Raw genomic sequence first — 22,538 nt, 5'->3', positions numbered from 1 at the left:
GGGGAATCAAAGTCAATAACAGATACTCTACTCAAAAATGTTCAGTAATGTTTGGCTGAGGCTATCTGCACATTATGACATTTTTTTTATCATGCCAATTATTTTCATTATTTGCACGACAGTTTGTGCATTGATTATTTACATTATTTGCATGACGATTGCATCTGGACAGTCATAGCTATTGTTATCCATAAAACTAAACATACGGTATACATATGTAAAATTTATTTAAATGTTTTTCAGTTTTTTCCTGTTTATTTGATCACAGTACCGATTATTTGACAATTTGTAGCATGCCACCCTTTAATTGACAGTATGCAACTGCAGTTGTCTGTGTATACTTCAACTTTATTTTTTCTGCAATTTAATAATTAATTCATTGATTAATTTGATTAAATGAAAAACTGAAATGAGAATTTGTAATATCACACTCTTTGCAATTCAACAACTGTTGATTTAATACATAATGCTAACAAAACAGTTTTAACTGTGATATACCTGCCATAGCTTCTTCTCAATCTAAACAGCATACATGTATTGACATGTCGCCATTAGACGGCTCTGATCGAGGATCAAAAGGGGTAACCAATACAGAGCTTTATGTACAGATCTATGATATACATTATGCCAAAAATAACAAGAGCTGTCATAGGACAGCAATGCTTGACTATTCAACAGCCTTGTCAACTGAATGAATACAAAGTCGAAAAAAGGGCATAATTTTGTAAAAATGGGAAACAGGCTTATGGAACCTGCACAGTAATTATCAACTCATGACAGTGGACAAGAAAGAACCTTGGCACTCATTGCATGTCATATCATGACAGTGGACAAGACTTAGCGTGTGAAGTTTCAATCCTTTCCCATTACTGGATACTGAGATACCAGATTACATACAAAAACTTAACCAAAAACTGCTAAGTCGAAAAAATGGCATAATTTTGAAAAAATGCAAAGTAGATTTATGGGACCTGCACAGTGAGTGCATGTAAGATCATGACAGTAAACAAGTGTGTGAAGTTTCAATCCATTCCCATCAGTGGGTACTGAGGTACCAGCTTACATACAAAACTTTAAACAAAAAGTTTGAAATCGAAGAAAGGGCATAATTTTGTAAAAAAAAAACAAAACAAAAAACGATTAACGCTATTTTCACTATTCTCCATATCGTCATTATAGGATAAATCCTGTTTTCCCATATTAGCCACCAATAAATACCTGTTTCTGGTTTTACGGTGAGGGAGCTATTGGCCATTACGCTGTGTAGTGCTCAGTAGTGTTTGAGATTATTCTTTTTTCAAGGTTTAAACAAAGAAAATGTATAAAAAATATTGCAGATTATCATAAAACATTAATTGTTGTAGTTCAGATGTAGCAAAAATATCCCCAAAATTTACTTTATTTTTGAAATTTTATCGTTTATTCTAAACTGCCGCTTCTGTGGCTCGATACCGAAGGTGTGAAATTATTCGCATTTTTCAAGGTAAACATATTTTTGCAAAAAATTTGTTGCCGAGGTCGTGAAATAGTATTTCCATTGTGAGAAAGTAAGAACTTTCCTAAATCTTTATCTTCTGGCAAAAATAATTGCTAATATTGTACACGGTCATTATATCAGTTTATCTCGCAGCCCCCCTGACCCTATTTACGGAAATACTGGAAAATGGGATTTATCCTATAATGTTGATATGGTCAATAGGCTTTTGGACAAGCTAGACAAGTCCAAAGTACTCATTTTTTATTTTTCTACCCCACTGTGTTTGAAATATGGCAGTGGCTAGAGAACCGGAATCGCTTCCCTAGACAGCGAACTTATTCAACCGGTTCTCTAACCAAAATACCTTGCATAGGCTAGGGAACCATGAATTTTATTTCTATGCATAATGTTGCTGAAATCGACTTTGTTTTTTGGTAAGTGTCATGCATATTATAGTCTTAATTAAATTTACCATGCCCTTTCATTTATCTGAGTTTACTGTCTCCGAAAGAGTACTCGCGCATACCGTGTCTGCCATATTGGAATGATATAAATTTGTACGAATGATTTTGACATTTTTAAATGTTATTTGCTTGAAACATGCGCTATGTTTAAATTGTTTAAATATAACATAAATAATATTAGTTTGTATTTGCGTAAATACAATTTTATAGATGTAGACACTAACTTAATTGCTATTAAATCTTCATGCGGATTATTTGATCACTTAAAATACTAGTTTGTAACAACTTGGCAGTTCACGTTCAGAGAAATGTGATCAATACTAATTAAAAGAAATTACTTAATTCGTTTTGTTTCTTTAATCTAACTGTATTTCTGCTTGCTCCAATGTCGACGATTTCCACATTCATTCATATTAGTTTATTTCATCATTCCAATATGGCAGACAGTATGCTGCGGGTACACTTGGAAACACAGTAAACTCAGATAAATGAAAGGGCATGGCTTGCTGAAATTGTAAAATTAAGATAATAACTTACATGATACTTACCAAAAGAAACAAAATGTATTTAGGCAGCTTTATGAATAGAAATAAAATTCCAGTTCCCTAGCCTATGCACGGTATTTTGGCTAGAGAACCGGTTCCGGACGAATAAGTTCACCGTCTAGGGAACCGATTCCGGTTCTCTAGCCACTGCCTTGAAATACTGAAGATAGTATCTTACCATTTGCTTTCAATATCATAATAAACTATCCAGTGTATTTTTTGTTTCACTATTTATAAAGCAAGACAACACAAATGAATCATAATGACCATCGTATTATCTCATTACTTATGTATTATTACTAATTGTGAACGATACGAACGTGATCGAGTACGAACAGCTCGCTCATTAAAACAAAAAATAAAAAGCTACGTACTAACCCTGTTCAGAGACATGGTCTTAGTGCATATTCAACAACAAAACATTCTTGTCTCCCTCTGTATTATGGTAAGTCAACCGGGAAGATTACACAAGATCATGTGTCACTCTCTTCCTTGTTTTTGACTTCGATCGATCGCGACGCAATCTACTTTCGGTTACCGCACAATACAGTCTAACTGCCCGTATTCGGTCTTTACCGTAATTGCATTGAAACGATGGTCATGGTGAAGCTTGGTCAAAAAATCAATTTGCACAGACTTAAAATTACTAGGTCTAGATGTATTACGTTTCAAACGTCAGAAAGACCCTGCTCATCCTTGCATTTATAAATGACCTCCCACAAAATATTCATTCTAAAGTGCGTCTATTCGCAGATGACGTTTCAAACGTCAGAAAGACCCTGCTCATCCTTGCATTTATAAATGACCTCCCACAAAATATTCATTCTAAAGTGCGTCTATTCGCAGATGACACTGCATATATGACACTCAATCAAATCACAGACACTTGGGGGTCAGAACACAACCCCCCCCCTCCCAGGCCGCCCCTGACAACCCTCAGTCAATATATTTTCGTCTTTTAAAACAAACTGAGCACATGTCTCGATCATCCAACAACTTCTGTTACCATTTCAACGTGTTTGAAAAATTTCCATATTAGCTCTATCAATGCTAAAAAAAAAAAAAAAAAAAAAAAAAAAATGAAATTGTTGTATGACCGAGACATGTGCTCAGTTTGATTTAAAGGGCGAAAATGTATTGGCTGAAGGTTGGCAGGGGCGGATTGGGAGTGGGGGACATGTTCTGACCCCCAAGTGTCTGTGAATCAAATACCCGCTAAAACGATCTTAAAACTATGGAAAAGTGGGAGTTGGACCGAGATATGGAATTCAATCCTTCCAACCAAATCAATATTATTTTTTCCTATGAAAACACTATCAAAACACCTGAAAAACACTGTCAAAACCTTTTTTGATTGGTGTTTGTTAGTGCGTTCCATTAGCAATCCATTGAAACAATCAAGAAATGGTTGTAATGGATAGCTAACGGAACGTGTTCCATTAAATGCATCGCGATTTCGAAGCAAGTTATTAACTTTAAAGAGTCATTCAGAAGGGCCCGAGGCTTATATACCTCTTTTATCTGGAAACATACGGTTTTAATCCCTGCAATTTACAATTCACAGCGTATCTTCTAGTTGCCATGGTTATGTTATGTAGTCACATCTTAGGAATAATATAGAGGGACATAAGTTAGTGCATTTTTGTTGGTAATAAGAATAGATGATGGACAGGATTGATTTATTGAAGAGGAATTGATGGTTGCTATTTCATTCATTTTCTATATTAATTTTCTATGAGTTACAAAAACAGGTGTTTTCTCAATACAAATAGATCTAAATGCATGATTACATTGTAATTTATTGAAGATTTCAATAAAATAATTAAGTGCAATTATGACAGATTTAAATTCCAAGATAATAGTTTTTGAAATGCTTGTTCAAATGGAAAACTTACTGTACAATATTGTGTGAACTAGCTGATTTAGTGTATATTTCTCAATCTTTGTCTATCCATATTTGATAATGATTGAATTTCAGTTAGCTGGCCTGAATTATCCAATGATTTGTGTAGACCTGAATCGCAGTGATCATATAAATTTTGAATGATTGCTAACTTTGTATCTTGTCATGCATAATACTGTCCAAAGAGCTATAAAAAATAAATAGACCGGCAACTTGAAAGGCATATTGAGCAAACCTCGCCAAAAAAAAAACCCGTGACAACTGAATGAGATCTCGTTTACCGGAAGTGACGCGTTCTCCATGCGCCATTTTGTATGCGAAAGCAATTATTCATCGGTAAATTAATTATCACCGTATGACCACGCTTCTTTTGATGGTAAGAAACGTGTACTTCGTGTCTTAAGACTATTTCATATTAAACTAATGTTGTTTTAGAAGCTAACATGTATTTTAGATGTAGTTTTAAATGTACAAATTGTAACTCCATGTTCGCCGATGTTTGTTTTTACTAAGATAACGCCGATTCACGCTCTGACACGAGATCACGCGATATTACAGCCAGTTGCCATTCTGTGTATTTTATACTTCTTTGTACTGTCACGGTACGGACTTGGTCACGTTATGGGAGAAAATGTGTCAGGCAGCCGGTTAGCTCAGTCGGTACAGCACTCGCCCTGTATGCGAGGGGCCCTGGGTTCGAGCCACGGACTTACTGCACATTTTTCTCACCCTGTGACATATGATGCCCAACGAGGGACAGTGGCATGCTTGCTTGGTCAGTCTTACGACGCTTGCAATATTATGTGCCTCCGGAATTCGAGGACGAATTTCCAATTTGTGGGGGTGTATGTCACGGTACGGACTTGGTCACGTTATGGGAGAAGATTGAGGCAGCCGGTTAGCTCAGTCGGTAGAGCACTCGCCCTGTGAGGGGTCCCGGGTTCGAGCCCCGGACTTACTGCAAATTTTTCTCCCCCTGTGACAATACATTATTGTGAAAATGGTCTAACACTTCTAGCAGAAAGGCCTTTTCAACAGTTTCTGTTCAGTGCATCTCTGCAAATCCAGGCTACACATGTGTAACACAGAAACAATTTGCCGGTTTCTGTTGAATACAGACTGTTGTTAGGAATGTATCTGTTTGATGAAATGCATTTCACTGAGTGATATGTTCCATATTAAGTGATCCATTAAGCGATCTATTATGCGATCCATTAAGCGAATTAGCGATCCATTAGCAATTGGAACATGGTTTTCGTGGTGTTTATTAAACTAACAACTCGCTTGCGGATCAGGGTTTTGGTGGCATTTATTGAGAGTGTTCATTGGGTCTTTTTTGTTTGTTTGGGAAGTATCAAGTTATCCATGTCAAAAGAGGGAAACATATCCTGTTCCCTCACAATACTACCTGCATAATACACTATTAGAATCTGTCACCTCAGCAAAATACCTTGGCGTGGATATATCTCTTGTGGGACGCCCACATAAATAGGTCAACCAAAAAGGCAAATCGAACTCTAGGTTTCCTATGCAGGAATATAAAGGTTAACTCCAAACCACTTAAGTCCATGGCATATCAGACCCAAAATAGACCTAACAGAAGCGGTCTAAAGACAGGCAGCGCGTTGGGCTATGTCCGACTTTTGCCGCATCTTGCACCTCCAGTGTCACTGTCATGTTATACAGCCTAAAATGGCACAGGCGCATTGACTTCCGACTCCCTCTTATGTATGAAATCTCAAATCAACTAGTTGCAATCCCGTTGGAAAATTATCTCATCTACCTAACAAGACAATCACGCCATTATCATCCACTGGCTTAGAGGTTAATCTCTACATCCACTGACTATTACAAATATTCCTTTTATCCCCAGGAATAATCTTCCACCTGACATTCCCTTCCTTCCAACTCTGAGCAGTTTAATGCCGCTATTTGCAACACACTTCAACACAACTTTGCTCCTCACCACTGTCATTTTAGCAAAGTGATCTGGTTGCAGTAGAGACAGTGTTTATATTGTTGTTATTTTGTGAAGTTTTAAACATATGTTTTATTTGCTTTATTTTATATGTTCAAAAGGAAGGTGCTAAAAGGCCACACAAACGTTATAGAAAGCTACTAGCATTCATTAATTAAAAAGGCTTTTAGTTCAGATATGGTAAAAATGTATATATTTCATCGATATATTTTTATTCTTGCTGCCAAGATTATCACCTTCTATGCAGTTAACTCACATTGCAGTGTATTATATGTTTGTCAATTTCCCTTTTACATATGTGCTTCATTTTTACAGGTTTGTGCTTATATGTGCTATATATGTAAGTGTTTTTAATCATATAACCATATCATTCTTAACCCCTGCAACGTAAATGGTTTAATATGCTTTAACTATTCGCTTTCCTCTTTGCCGCCATAGTTTTGTTAATTTCTGGTTTCTTTGTTTGTCAGAAAAAATTCCTCAAGACAGTCAGATGTAGGTCTATTGCAATCTGTGTATGAATATCAGAATGACAGTCAAATCTTTATTTGCGGTGACTTAAAAATTGGCTGTAGTACATTGATGAGTTTTTCGCTGGAATAGATAATGTGGTGCAACGAGACGTTATAGATTTTAAATCAAATTCATATGGCGACCACCTTATTCAGTTTCTTATAGATTGTAGTATGTGTTTGCTAAATGGTCGCAACTATTTGCATAAGGACTTTACTTCAATTTCGTCAAAAGGTAGTTCTATTGTTGACTATTGTATAGTTAGTCATTCAAACCTTCAACATTTTACAGAGTTCAGTGTTATATGTGTCTGACTTACTGAGTAAGATTGGTATTGGAAATATTACAGCAAGAAAAATATCTGATCATTCAGTTATTTCATGACGGAAAATAAATGTTGGTTCATCATGCTCTTGAGTCTGGTGAGACCGCGCCACGTTTTGATAAATTTAATGTCAAAAGTGTCCCAGATACTTTTTTGTCTGATGATAGTGTTTTATCGGAAATAATGCTGAGCAGGACATGAGACTGCAGTGTGATATTAACACGGCATATAATGGATGGTGTAGTATTGTTAGACATGAAATGTATGATAAATTGCCGTGCAAAACTGTATCTTTTACTACAAACACTGTTAGGAGTAATAAACAGTCAAAACCTTGGTGGAAGCAAAAGCTTACAGACTTGTTTAAAGCCGTATGATGCTGAACAAAAATGGCTGAAGTGTACAAACAGAGCGCTAAAAGTCACATTAAAGCACGATTTTGTGGCTAGTAGGAAATTTTTTGAGGTTTTATTGGTATAAGGCACAAAGTGATATGTTGTTTAATTTGCAAAAAGATCAAACTCTGTTCTGGAAAAATATTGGTAAGGTTGGAATTGTGTCTGAGAGTAATAATTCTATTCCAATGCAGGTATTGCTTGATGATAGTAGCATTTCAGATGATCTCAAAACAGTCCTTAATATTATAAATGGAAACATGAGTTTTGTAAGTTGCTCAACAAAGCCACTGTTGAGCCTAGTTCACATGCACTGCCTTCAAACACAGCTGATTTAAATCTTGATACAGATATTAGTATTTTTGAGTTTGCTAGAGCTTTGGAAAGGGCTAAATTAAATACAGCTACTGGTGTAGACCAAATTCCATCAGAAGTTTTGAAGAATGATGCATCTGTACTTGTTTTACATAGTTTATCTAATGTCTGTTTTGAAACAGGACAAATACCTACCACTTGGTCTAAGAGTATTATAAACCCTATACCAAAGTCTGGCAATAAAGACAAAAGGGATCCTATGTCATTTCGTGGTATAACATTAGCCTCTACCATGTATAAAATATATAGTAGTATTCTTAATGAAAGAATTGTAGAATGGACAGATGAAAATGATCTCATCGTTGAAGAGCAAGATGGTTTCCGTTATAAGCGCAGCACTGTTGATCATCTGTTCAGTCTCACAAATGTCATTGAAACGCGAAAGAAAGGTATAAAAAAACAACCGTCTGTGCTTTCATAGATTTTCGAAAAGCGTTCAATTCCATTGACAGAAACCTTCTTTGACATAAGCTGTCTGATGTTGGCATGTCAGCCAAAATGCTCGCAGCAGTGAAACCATTATACATTGACATATCATGTTATGTACGCAGCGGTGAAATCATTATACATTGACTTATCATATTGTGTACGTGTAAATGGATTTCTAATAGACTGATCGACATGCCAATATCAGACAGCATGTATTAGGTATAAGGTCGTCCGACAAAAACAAGAATTATCAACGTGGAAACCACAAGTCGCCCAAACTGACAAATGTTGCAAGCTCGCTTTGACTAGTGGAACTATTGTCTCACAATTTTATCAACTTGCGAACTCATGAAAATGTGCCGTCGATGATATTAATACTTGCCTTTTTCAAACGGCGATCTGACGCAAATCGTCGGATAACAGATTTGATCAACTTAAAAAAATGATCTTGAGATCTAGCTAAATTTAAACTTTATCTCCCGTAAAAAAATAGCGATGATAAACAAATACCTGTTTCGTCCTCACATTATTTACAAATATCTGATTTTTGTAAGATGAAACCTGTATTATTTAACAGTTACACTTTTCGTCTCAAATGTTTTCAAACCAAATCTCATAGATATTTAAGTTTCTTGACAGTGATGTTAGATGTTGGATTTCTTTCCATGTAAACCTCTTCGATTACATTAAAGTGCTTTTAAATTTAAACAGTTCAATGATTTTGTATGAATATCAGAATGACAGTCAAATCTTTATTTGCGGTGACTTAAAAATTGGCTGTAGTACATTGATGAGTTTTTCGCTGGAATAGATAATGTGGTGCAACGAGACGTTGTAGATTTTAAATCAAATTCATATGGCGACCACCTTATTCAGTTTCTTATAGATTGTAGTATGTGTTTGCTAAATGGTCGCAACTATTTGCATAAGGACTTTACTTCAATTTCGTCAAAAGGTAGTTCTATTGTTGACTATTGTATAGTTAGTCATTCAAACCTTCAACATTTTACAGAGTTCAGTGTTATATGTGTCTGACTTACTGAGTAAGATTGGTATTGGAAATATTACAGCAAGAAAAATATCTGATCATTCAGTTATTTCATGATGGAAAATAAATGTTGGTAATGTAATGCAGCCTCATGCTCTTGAGTCTGGTGAGACCGCGCCACGTTTTGATAAATTTAATGTCAAAAGTGTCCCAGATACTTTTTTGTCTGATGATAGTGTTTTATCGGAAATAATGCTGAGCAGGACATGAGACTGCAGTGTGATATTAACACGGCATATAATGGATGGTGTAGTATTGTTAGACATGAAATGTATGATAAATTGCCGTGCAAAACTGTATCTTTTACTACAAACACTGTTAGGAGTAATAAACAGTCAAAACCTTGGTGGAAGCAAAAGCTTACAGACTTGTTTAAAGCCGTATGATGCTGAACAAAAATGGCTGAAGTGTACAAACAGAGCGCTAAAAGTCACATTAAAGCACGATTTTGTGGCTAGTAGGAAATTTTTTGAGGTTTTATTGGTATAAGGCACAAAGTGATATGTTGTTTAATTTGCAAAAAGATCAAACTCTGTTCTGGAAAAATATTGGTAAGGTTGGAATTGTGTCTGAGAGTAATAATTCTATTCCAATGCAGGTATTGCTTGATGATAGTAGCATTTCAGATGATCTCAAAACAGTCCTTAATATTATAAATGGAAACATGAGTTTTGTAAGTTGCTCAACAAAGCCACTGTTGAGCCTAGTTCACATGCACTGCCTTCAAACACAGCTGATTTAAATCTTGATACAGATATTAGTATTTTTGAGTTTGCTAGAGCTTTGGAAAGGGCTAAATTAAATACAGCTACTGTGGTAGACCAAATTCCATCAGAAGTTTTGAAGAATGATGCATCTGTACTTGTTTTACATAGTTTATCTAATGTCTGTTTTGAAACAGGACAAATACCTACCACTTGGTCTAAGAGTATTATAAACCCTATACCAAAGTCTGGCAATAAAGACAAAAGGGATCCTATGTCATTTCGTGGTATAACATTAGCCTCTACCATGTATAAAATATATAGTAGTATTCTTAATGAAAGAATTGTAGAATGGACAGATGAAAATGATCTCATCGTTGAAGAGCAAGATGGTTTCCGTTATAAGCGCAGCACTGTTGATCATCTGTTCAGTCTCACAAATGTCATTGAAACGCGAAAGAAAGGTATAAAAAAACAACCGTCTGTGCTTTCATAGATTTTCGAAAAGCGTTCAATTCCATTGACAGAAACCTTCTTTGACATAAGCTGTCTGATGTTGGCATGTCAGCCAAAATGCTCGCAGCAGTGAAACCATTATACATTGACATATCATGTTATGTACGCAGCGGTGAAATCATTATACATTGACTTATCATATTGTGTACGTGTAAATGGATTTCTAATAGACTGATCGACATGCCAATATCAGACAGCATGTATTAGGTATAAGGTCGTCCGACAAAAACAAGAATTATCAACGTGGAAACCACAAGTCGCCCAAACTGACAAATGTTGCAAGCTCGCTTTGACTAGTGGAACTATTGTCTCACAATTTTATCAACTTGCGAACTCATGAAAATGTGCCGTCGATGATATTAATACTTGCCTTTTTCAAACGGCGATCTGACGCAAATCGTCGGATAACAGATTTGATCAACTTAAAAAAATGATCTTGAGATCTAGCTAAATTTAAACTTTATCTCCCGTAAAAAAATAGCGATGATAAACAAATACCTGTTTCGTCCTCACATTATTTACAAATATCTGATTTTTGTAAGATGAAACCTGTATTATTTAACAGTTACACTTTTCGTCTCAAATGTTTTCAAACCAAATCTCATAGATATTTAAGTTTCTTGACAGTGATGTTAGATGTTGGATTTCTTTCCATGTAAACCTCTTCGATTACATTAAAGTGCTTTTAAATTTAAACAGTTCAATGATTTTGTATGAATATCAGAATGACAGTCAAATCTTTATTTGCGGTGACTTAAAAATTGGCTGTAGTACATTGATGAGTTTTTCGCTGGAATAGATAATGTGGTGCAACGAGACGTTGTAGATTTTAAATCAAATTCATATGGCGACCACCTTATTCAGTTTCTTATAGATTGTAGTATGTGTTTGCTAAATGGTCGCAACTATTTGCATAAGGACTTTACTTCAATTTCGTCAAAAGGTAGTTCTATTGTTGACTATTGTATAGTTAGTCATTCAAACCTTCAACATTTTACAGAGTTCAGTGTTATATGTGTCTGACTTACTGAGTAAGATTGGTATTGGAAATATTACAGCAAGAAAAATATCTGATCATTCAGTTATTTCATGATGGAAAATAAATGTTGGTAATGTAATGCAGCCTCATGCTCTTGAGTCTGGTGAGACCGCGCCACGTTTTGATAAATTTAATGTCAAAAGTGTCCCAGATACTTTTTTGTCTGATGATAGTGTTTTATCGGAAATAATGCTGAGCAGGACATGAGACTGCAGTGTGATATTAACACGGCATATAATGGATGGTGTAGTATTGTTAGACATGAAATGTATGATAAATTGCCGTGCAAAACTGTATCTTTTACTACAAACACTGTTAGGAGTAATAAACAGTCAAAACCTTGGTGGAAGCAAAAGCTTACAGACTTGTTTAAAGCCGTATGATGCTGAACAAAAATGGCTGAAGTGTACAAACAGAGCGCTAAAAGTCACATTAAAGCACGATTTTGTGGCTAGTAGGAAATTTTTTGAGGTTTTATTGGTATAAGGCACAAAGTGATATGTTGTTTAATTTGCAAAAAGATCAAACTCTGTTCTGGAAAAATATTGGTAAGGTTGGAATTGTGTCTGAGAGTAATAATTCTATTCCAATGCAGGTATTGCTTGATGATAGTAGCATTTCAGATGATCTCAAAACAGTCCTTAATATTATAAATGGAAACATGAGTTTTGTAAGTTGCTCAACAAAGCCACTGTTGAGCCTAGTTCACATGCACTGCCTTCAAACACAGCTGATTTAAATCTTGATACAGATATTAGTATTTTTGAGTTTGCTAGAGCTTTGGAAAGGGCTAAATTAAATACAGCTACTGGTGTAGACCAAATTCCATCAGAAGTTTTGAAGAATGATGCATCTGTACTTGTTTTACATAGTTTATCTAATGTCTGTTTTGAAACAGGACAAATACCTACCACTTGGTCTAAGAGTATTATAAACCCTATACCAAAGTCTGGCAATAAAGACAAAAGGGATCCTATGTCATTTCGTGGTATAACATTAGCCTCTACCATGTATAAAATATATAGTAGTATTCTTAATGAAAGAATTGTAGAATGGACAGATGAAAATGATCTCATCGTTGAAGAGCAAGATGGTTTCCGTAATAAGCGCAGCACTGTTGATCATCTGTTCAGTCTCACAAATGTCATTGAAACGCGAAAGAAAGGTATAAAAAAACAACCGTCTGTGCTTTCATAGATTTTCGAAAAGCGTTCAATTCCATTGACAGAAACCTTCTTTGACATAAGCTGTCTGATGTTGGCATGTCAGCCAAAATGCTCGCAGCAGTGAAACCATTATACATTGACATATCATGTTATGTACGCAGCGGTGAAATCATTATACATTGACTTATCATATTGTGTACGTGTAAATGGATTTCTAATAGACTGATCGACATGCCAATATCAGACAGCATGTATTAGGTATAAGGTCGTCCGACAAAAACAAGAATTATCAACGTGGAAACCACAAGTCGCCCAAACTGACAAATGTTGCAAGCTCGCTTTGACTAGTGGAACTACTGTCTCACAATTTTATCAACTTGCGAACTCATGAAAATGTGCCGTCGATGATATTAATACTTGCCTTTTTTCAAACGGCGATCTGACGCAAATCGTCGGATAACAGATTTGATCAACTTAAAAAAATGATCTTGAGATCTAGCTAAATTTAAACTTTATCTCCCGTAAAAAAATAGCGATGATAAACAAATACCTGTTTCGTCCTCACATTATTTACAAATATCTGATTTTTGTAAGATGAAACCTGTATTATTTAACAGTTACACTTTTCGTCTCAAATGTTTTCAAACCAAATCTCATAGATATTTAAGTTTCTTGACAGTGATGTTAGATGTTGGATTTCTTTCCATGTAAACCTCTTCGATTACATTAAAGTGCTTTTAAATTTAAACAGTTCAATGATTTTTTTTTATCAAAATATGAACATTTCCATTTCTTTCAGCATAAACATGTGAACTAAAACTTTCTGCCTCCATTACGTTTTCTTATTAATAGAAATTTGAAACATTCAAATTGTTTTAAGACAGATTCTGCTCAGTTCAGCCAAATTCGTTTGAGTCGCACCATGAGAAAACCAACATAGTGCATTTGCGACCAGCATGGATCCAGACCAGCCTGCACATCCGCACAGTCTGGTCAGGATCTATGCAGTTCGATAACGGTTTCTCTACGCGGATGCGTAGGCTGGTTTGGATCCATTTTGGTCGCAAACGCACTATGCTGGTTTTCTTATGGTGCGGCTCAAATTTTCTAGAAAAAAATGACTGGGTCGATAAAAATATATGTATCAAAATCTAAACGGTTTTGTTTCGCCACTTACATATTTTGTGGGGTTTTTTTTGTCGGTCTGACTAAAGTTGTAAGTTTGTCTGACTGAATGCCCAGCATTTTTGCGAAGCCTGCTGTTACGTATAGTGGACGTTTGAGTATAAGGGATGGAGTGATAATTTATGCACCTCTAAAATACACTGGCTGCAGACCTGACATTCTGAGGTACATTTGTGGTGCAAATTTGTAATGTTTTCTTTCACAAAACTCTCATGAAAACCACAACTATCTGATGAGGACTAAATCAGTGCGTATATAATTAACGGTAGGCACTGTGCTAAAGCTTTAGAAGGAACTATTTAAAGCTGAATGATTTGGAAAAAAGCTTATATTATTTATTTATAGTAAAACACCGCCGATGTAATTTATGTTGTATAATCAAAAAGGACCAAAACTATTCGTTAAACACTGAATCAGGGTGTATGTAAACAATAACTGACAGTGAAAAAGGATTATTTTTGGACTTGACAAAAGCTGAGTATTTTGCAAAAAATGTTCTTCTGGTTTATATTAAGTATTCCTCAGATGCCACTTTCTTTCCATTATTTTACACATTGATAGCAGCCACCATCAGCACATTGAGAGCTTTGATTCATAACATAGTAAGATGCAGTTATCTGCCCCACATTACCCAACTATAGGAAGTGTATCCGAGAGGAAAGAGGCCTCACATTTCATAATTTAATATATTTGTTTAAAAAAATAGATATCATGAGCTTCTCGAATTTTATAGAGCTAATGCGAATGAATTGTTGGAAATTTCTTTTGTAAATGACTGTCTGCGGATTGGTACAAAAGTAAGCTTTCAAGACCGCTTCATTCGGGTTGAATGTATATAATACACTCTTCATTCTGGCAGATGTGAGGAGAAAAGAAGCAGGTAAACATATCACTCAATAGGGATTTTTATGTTTCTCTGAGATAGATTTTTGTACCCCCCGAAAACAAAGTTGTAAGGGGGGGGGGGTATACTGGTTTCAGGTTGTCTGTCTGTCTGCCTGTCTGTCCGTCTGTCTGTATGTCCGTCTGGCCGTCTGTCCGTAGACGCAATCTTGTGCGCACCATCTCTCCTTATCCCTTTGACAGAATTTAATGAAACTTCACACAAGTGATCAGTACCAACAGTAGTTGTGCATGGGGCATGTTAGGTTCTTTTAGAAAAAAAATTTGCAGAGTTATGGGACTTTGTTTTTTTGTTACTATACTATATACATAGACACAATCTTGTGCGCACCATCTCTCCTCATCCCCTTGACACAATTTAATGAAACTTCACACAAGTGATCAGTACCAACAGTAGTTGTGTATGGGGCATGTTAGGTTCTTTTAGAAAAAAAAAATTGCAGAGTTATGGGACTTTGTTTTTTTTGTTACTATACTATATGCATAGACACAATCTTGTGCGCACCATCTCTCCTCATCCCTTTGACACAATTTAATGAAACTTCACACAAGTGATCAGTAACAACAGTAGTTGTGCATGGGACATGTTAGGTTCTATCAGAAAAAAAATTGCGGAGTTATGGGACTTTGTTTTTTTGTTACTATACTATATACATTGACACAATCTTGTGCGCACCATCTCTCCTCATCCCCTTGATACAATTTAATGAAACTTCACACAAGTGATCAGTACCAACAGTAGTTGTGCATGGGGCATGTAAGGTTCTTTTAGAAAAAAAAAATTGCAGAGTTATGGGACTTTGTTTTGTTTTGTTACTATACTATATACATAGACACAATCTTTTGCGCACCATCTCTCCTCATCCACTTGACACAATCTAATGAAACTTCACACAAGTGATCAGTAACAACAGTAGTTGTGCATGGGGCATGTTAGGTTCTTTCAGAAAAAAAAATTGCGGAGTTATGGGACTTTGTTTTTTTTTGTTACTATACTATATACATAGACACAATCTTGTGCGCACCATCTCTCCTCATCCCCTTGACACAATTTAATGAAACTTCACACAAGTGATCAGTAACAACAGTAGTTGTGCATGGGGCATGTTAGGTTTTTTTCAGCAACAAAAACTGCAGAGTTATAGGACTTTGTTTCTTGTTAACATACTATGTACATACAGTCTGCATATGCAATCTTGTGCGTGCCTAATCTACCAAACCCTTACACACAATTTAATGAAACTTCACACAAGTGATCAGTACCAACCCTAGTTGTGCATGGTGCATGTTACATTCTTTTAGATAAATATTCTGCATAGTTATAGGACTTTTTTTTGTTACTATACTGTATACATACAGTCTATATACATACAGTCCACATAATTATGCAATATTGTGTGTGTCAAATTGCAATGTACTGTGTCAGTGCATGCGGGGGGTACATTCATCACCTTTAGTGATAGCTCTAGTTTAAACAGTAATTGTACTTAATGGGCCATAAGCACCTAGGTACAGCCAATGGCCGTTAGGGTAATGATTGTGTCTAAAATTGATAATTTCTGTTGTAGTGCATACCATATGAATGAACATTATCAGGCATGCTACATGTATTTCCTGATGTTCAATGAGCATATGTCCAAAGAATGCATGGCACTAGTACCATAAATAAAAGGATTCTTGAAAAATAAGGCTAGAAAAGTGTGGACTTTGAAAATGGGGTATACGAAATTAAGACAATATGACATAGCTTCTAAAAGTCTGTTTTGATAGAAAGAATTCCCCAAAAATGACCTCAACTTTGTACATATTTTAAACAAATGCATTTTTGTTATATCTTGTAAGGTCAATACGATAATTTACAAAGCTATAGAAAATGCATAATTATATGAAAATAATAAGTTTCTGCATATGAGCTGGGCGAAACATTTACCAATCACAGAATTTCTTCTAACTTTGGATATTGAAGGACAATCATCTGAAACGAGGATATGTAATCAAAGGTCACTAGTATCGAAAAAGAGTTATCTGCCCTATAAAACATCATTTTGTTGGTTCGGATACATACATACCGCTGCCAGGGGCCTCCACGGCCGAGTGGTTAAGGTCATTGATTTCGAATCACATGTCCCTCACTGATGTTGGTTCGAAACATCGATTGGGTGTAGAGTTATTCCATTTGGCTTACAGAATGTCTGTGGTTCTACCAAGGTGCCTGTCTGTGTAAAAATAGTGACCGGAAAATCACACGGGGCCCGTCTTCCTTGAACATTAAAAGCTGGTGTGACGTCTAACCGAAGACAGATCAGACCGCGGCCGCTCAAGACCGAGAAACTTATCTTCTACTAGAGCAGATACATAGCAATCTGATAAATAGGACAGAGCGAGGGACAGTTCTCAGAACAGAAAGAGAGAAACGTGTCTAGTTTACTTAGCATAAACAGCTTGGTTCTTGAACATGTCCGCGAGAAACAGTACTAGTCTCTTCTTTCCTCCTTGAATAATAATACCACGTCGTGTAAGAATTAAACCAAACCGACTTCATATCTTGAAAAATGACATCCGTGACAATTTGATAAAATACATTGTGTCTGAAATCATTTGTCCTCCACCTTTGATTCATGTGTGGAAGTTGGAAGTTAAATGCCCGTCGTTGTATAACTGAAATGCTGTTGAAAGCGGCGTTAAACCCAGAACAAACCAAAACACTTAGTTTCTACAGTTAAGATAGTTATCTAGATTTATGTCTTTAAAATTATACTGAAAAGGGACTGATTGTTCATTAATCGAGGAAGGGCATAATTGGCCTACCAGTCATCTTGTAGTACAGCTGTAATATACCTGTATTATCAGAGTGATTTTCATGAAGTTTATATGTGGATAGCGGGGTGGGGCGGAAGTAGGGCACTAGATTGTTATGGATCTTCAAACAATATAAAGAAAATCAACATGCTTAGTATCGTTGTCACTGCAAACGAGATACATGTAGTTTTTGAAATAAATCATAATCATTACAGTGTATACCAGCAAATTAGCCCTATTTTGGGTTCTTCAAGTTATGAAGAAATTAGTCCAAAAGCTGACTCGATGACATAAATTCAAATTCCGTAAGAGGAATGGATTAGGCACTGTCGGAAACCACTCATTTATCACAGACGTCGTGGTATTGAACAGATTATCAATGTATATAAGGAACAGTCTCTCTGAAGTGCTCTGTGAATTGTGTGACAGTTTGCCATTCAGGTGATCTGACAAATTTGCGACTTCAATAATCGTCCAGAAGACAATTTCGAAAAACCCCAAAATAAATCTTCAGCTTTCAATCTGCGGATGCGCAGACTGGTCTGGATCCGTGCTGGTCGCAAACCCACTATGTTGGTTTTCTCGTGGCACGGCTCATATATATTCACTGCTATATTAAGTTAAAGGCAGACACCCTCACAGTTTCTACACAAGACATAACAAAGATTGTCCACGAAGAAATAGAAAACAGTACAAGAAAATCCCTGCAAGACATTAACCAAAAGAACATGCAGATATTACAAGAAGCCAGTAACGTCATAACAAACTTGCAATCAATCACGAGCAAAAGTATTGGAGATATACTGTCAGCAAAGGCTGTAGCACTAGGAGAGGTATAACAAATGCAAAAGAAAGGCAGTCGACGAAGTTAACACAGAAACAAAACGCATAAAGAAGAAAATCACCGATGACATTGATAAAAGTAAAGATGACTCATTAGCTACAGTAAAGAATGTAACAATGGCATCCGTTGCAGAAGTTTCGCAGCAATCAAGCGAAATAATCGCAGAATGGAAGCAAAAAGGATACCAGTAACTGAAGACAAGTAAGTTATTCAATTTGGACACACAAATATATCATACTGGTAATGTCCGAATGGATGGATGGATACTATAGGAATCATAAATCTAAACATGGAAAAACATTGTTTGAAGAAATTACTTACAACATTGTGATGTTAGGCAAATTATGTAAATTCAATATGTTATATTTCTTGGGGACATTGGTTACGAGATTATGCCAGTTCTAAATATAACCCGAATGTGAAAAATACAGCAGTTTACTAAGTATCATTTTGTGTCTTTATTTTAGGTCTGACCGAAGATCTTCTATCATTTTACGAAGAGGAGCACAGTACGATACCAGTTTCTCCACTGGTACCTCAGGAGGATGCTGACATTCTACAGTTCTTTGTACCGCCGAATTTGGAAATAGCTGAATCGAGAATATGCGGTAAAAATAAACCAACACCAATACATTTATACAGAAATATGTTTATGAATAACGCGTCTATATGCCGTAATATCTATATTTCGGCACAAGCAGGAATGGGAAAAACTACGTTAGCCAAACGGATTTGCATGATATGGCGTCATGCAAAAAGTGGCAAAGAAAATGGTGATCATATTCTAGAATCTGAAATAGAAATGATGAGACATTTTGACTTCTTGTTCTTTATACCTCTAAGAGACGTTCACGGACAGGAGTGTACAATCGATGCTATGATTAGCGGTCAAATAATTAATCACCTGTCTTTGTCAAGTCAATACCATAAATCTTTCGTAGAAAGACTCTTTCACGAAGAAAAAAACATTGGTTATTCTTGAAGGATTAGACAAATGGTCTCATCCGCACAATTCAAATTGTGGTAACTCATCTCCGATACCACATAGACCGTCACGATCAAAATGCACCGTTTTGTCAACGACAAGACCCCGGAAAATCTACGAGGCTCGAATAAAAAATAGTAAAGTTGATAAATATATCATTATGAAAAGGCTTGTCAGTAGTTCTAAGGAGAAATTAGTTCATAATGTTGTGTTCAGTTTAACGGGAGAAAAGAAAGATGAACTCATAGTCATTTTTATTTATATAAACGCGCTACCAAACACTATGGAAAAATTAAAATGCATCATGCTCGTTGATGTTTCTATTTTGTGTGCAGCTTTAAGAAGGCTTTTGGGGAGAGTAGAGGGGCTCCGAAACGCTGTGAGAGTAATGTTGTGGTATTGCAGTATAACACCATCTGAAGAGGTTGAAAAAGTCAATGATGAGATAAGGCACTCAGATAATCATAGAGTGTTGCAGGATTGGAAAGATTCAGAAAATGTCTACATGTTTAGTTTTAAAACACTAAACGTCGCCCAAGAAAAGGCAGTTACAATACAATTGTTTTCTATAATGACAATTATTAAACATACGCTTTCAATACTAGTAGTTTGGTGTTTAATCGAATAGCAGTTCTTGCTCATTTACTATGAATACCCACATTCTTAGAAGACGATCATTGATTGTCTGTCTGTCTGTCTGTCTGTCAGTCGGCACAGTAGACCATTTGGTAAATAGGGAAACCTTGGGCTCACAATGACCAAACTTCATAGGATGATCACCTGTGGTCAGTAGATGATCCGTTTTGTAATGAGGATCAGTAGGTCAAAAGTCAAGATCACAGGGAGTTTAGGACTTATTATCTAGAGAATGTTATTGTCTAAAGCCTTCAGACTTCAAAGAATAATTGTCTGTTGGCAGGAAATGACCTCTGCTGTTTGTGGTCACCAGGCCAAAGGTCAAGGTCATAATGACATTGAGACTGAAAAAGGGGCCGCTCAATATTGAACGCTTTGGCATACAGTCATTTAACTTCATAGGATGATTGCCTGTGGTAAGTAAACTACCGTATGTTTTGAGGGGACAGTAGGTCAAAGGGCACAGTAATCATGGCATTGAAAATGATTGTCTGCGCAATAACTAAAGAAAGTTTGGTCCACCAGCGTAAAACTTAAACAGTATGATTGTCTGTGGTCTGTAACTGATTGCTATTAGTTTGGACTCTGAGTAAGTGCTAGTTCGAAATTCAACAACGTGAAAAGTTGAACTATGCCATCTCGATCTATGACTTTTTATTTAATTCAAATTTGGATCTCAGAGCGTACCCGAAATTTAATACCAGGTCTAAATGCCAGCGCGTAATTAAAATCTTTAAAAACTGAGTTTCCAACTTCAATCCGACTGAATAAAATATCAAGTCAAGCTAAAAATTCGGCCTCATTTAAAATTGAATCTCAATCTTCGATTAAGTCGAAATTAATTGCTAGCTTTAAATTCAGATTTCTTTTAAAATTTGAACTTCGATCTAGCTGGCTCAAAACGCAAAAGCTGCTCAAAATTATTATTATTGAAAATATTAATTCAAATCTTCGAGCAAGCTATCTCTAATTCAACAGTTAATGCTTATTAAAGCAAATGTTTCCTGAACCCTCACCTTTGTGTATTTTTACGCATGCTTAGGTTGCCGGGCACATGATAAAATGGTACCGGCCTTTGTAACTGAGTTCTGAGCAAAGTGTCACGGCTTTTAGGAACGTCCAATTTTCCAGTACGCTACAAATTTTGACTGTAACTGTTATTGCAACATAAGATAAAGGTTAGAGACCACCAATTCAAAAAAGTACAGGGGACTTACTGGGAATGAGGTAAGTGTATACCTGAGAAATAAGGTAACGTCTGTGTGTTCTGATTGGTCAGTCATGTAAACAAACCCAGGAAGTGATTATTTTTTCAAAATTGATATTTTTCACTGCATTTACAGTATTTTACTATACATTTTGACACAAGTTGCTACATTTTATGTGTATTGAAAAAACGTTTTATCAAACGAATTTCTCCTGCCATGTCAATGATGTAAACAGGGGTCATCTCATTCACACGAAAATTACTTAAATAAAGTATCACTATTCAAATGTTTTTCGTCCGATATTTTAGTAGAACTAAGATAGTTCTTGAAAAACTTGTAATTAGATATACATGTTTCGATGTATGGAAGGCCGTACATGCCATAATGTTACAATGTAAGTCTATGGGAAAACAATTGGTGGTCTCTAACCTATAGATAACCTAATTTACTTGACTTGACGCTATTCAATATAAGACTAATATACTCAAAGCTTGGTTTTTGTTTTTGGTTAAGCGCCATTTGTCAACATTAGTTCAGTTACTTAACGGCGTCAGTACGAACCCAAACGATTTCAGACACTGTGACTTTTATCAAATCGTAACGAAGAGCGCATACCTCACCTAGAAACCGAACTCATGACCACACGATCCGTAGATCTGGGCTGTCCCTATTGCAATAAGCGGGCGAGCTCAGAGTTGAAATAAAGATTCCACGAAGTCTGGAAAACTCCTTTTTGTACATAAATTAATGCGCGGATATTTAAAAAAAAATATGATGCTATTCATGCTGCTCCACGTGCACGATTTAGCTGCAGCGAACAGTGTGGATACCATTGCTGCTTTTTATATTTAGATATATTCAAACATAAAAATACGACATGAGAGGTTATTTTAATTTTGATATTGTCCATTTCCTTCACCTTTATTACTAAGTATCCCGTGAAACAGCTTTTGGGATATTCATTTCAAAGCAGGGCTTGCAGTCATGTTTCGGTTTTTAATTTTTGAAATATTACTATTACCAAACGTTTAAGGCTTCTCCAACAAGGATTCCTTTATCAAATATTCCGCTTTTTTTTCACAGTCATACTGAATTAGATAT

At 35.9% G+C, this 22,538-nt stretch overlaps 1 protein-coding gene across 2 annotated transcripts in view; it reads right to left on the bottom strand.

Annotated features, from left to right (window-relative positions):
• Positions 1 to 3,024, bottom strand: part of LOC123560787 (steroidogenic acute regulatory protein-like) — a 68,355-nt gene extending 65,331 nt beyond the window's left edge. Inside the window, exon 1 of one of the 2 annotated variants that reach the window (XM_053552905.1) lies at positions 2,865 to 3,024. In XM_053552905.1, coding sequence (XP_053408880.1) covers positions 2,865 to 2,879 — 15 coding nt within the window. In that variant the 5' untranslated portion in view covers positions 2,880 to 3,024. Of the gene's footprint in view, positions 1 to 2,860 lie in introns of both variants that reach the window. The other variant, XM_053552907.1, reaches the window with a different exon arrangement.
• Between the last annotated feature and the right edge of the window lie 19,514 nt (positions 3,025 to 22,538).

Source organism: Mercenaria mercenaria, chromosome 10 (genome assembly GCF_021730395.1).
Source record: "Mercenaria mercenaria strain notata chromosome 10, MADL_Memer_1, whole genome shotgun sequence".
In the NCBI taxonomy this organism is placed as follows: domain Eukaryota; kingdom Metazoa; phylum Mollusca; class Bivalvia; order Venerida; family Veneridae; genus Mercenaria; species Mercenaria mercenaria.
This window is presented reverse-complemented; position numbering and strand designations above follow the sequence as displayed.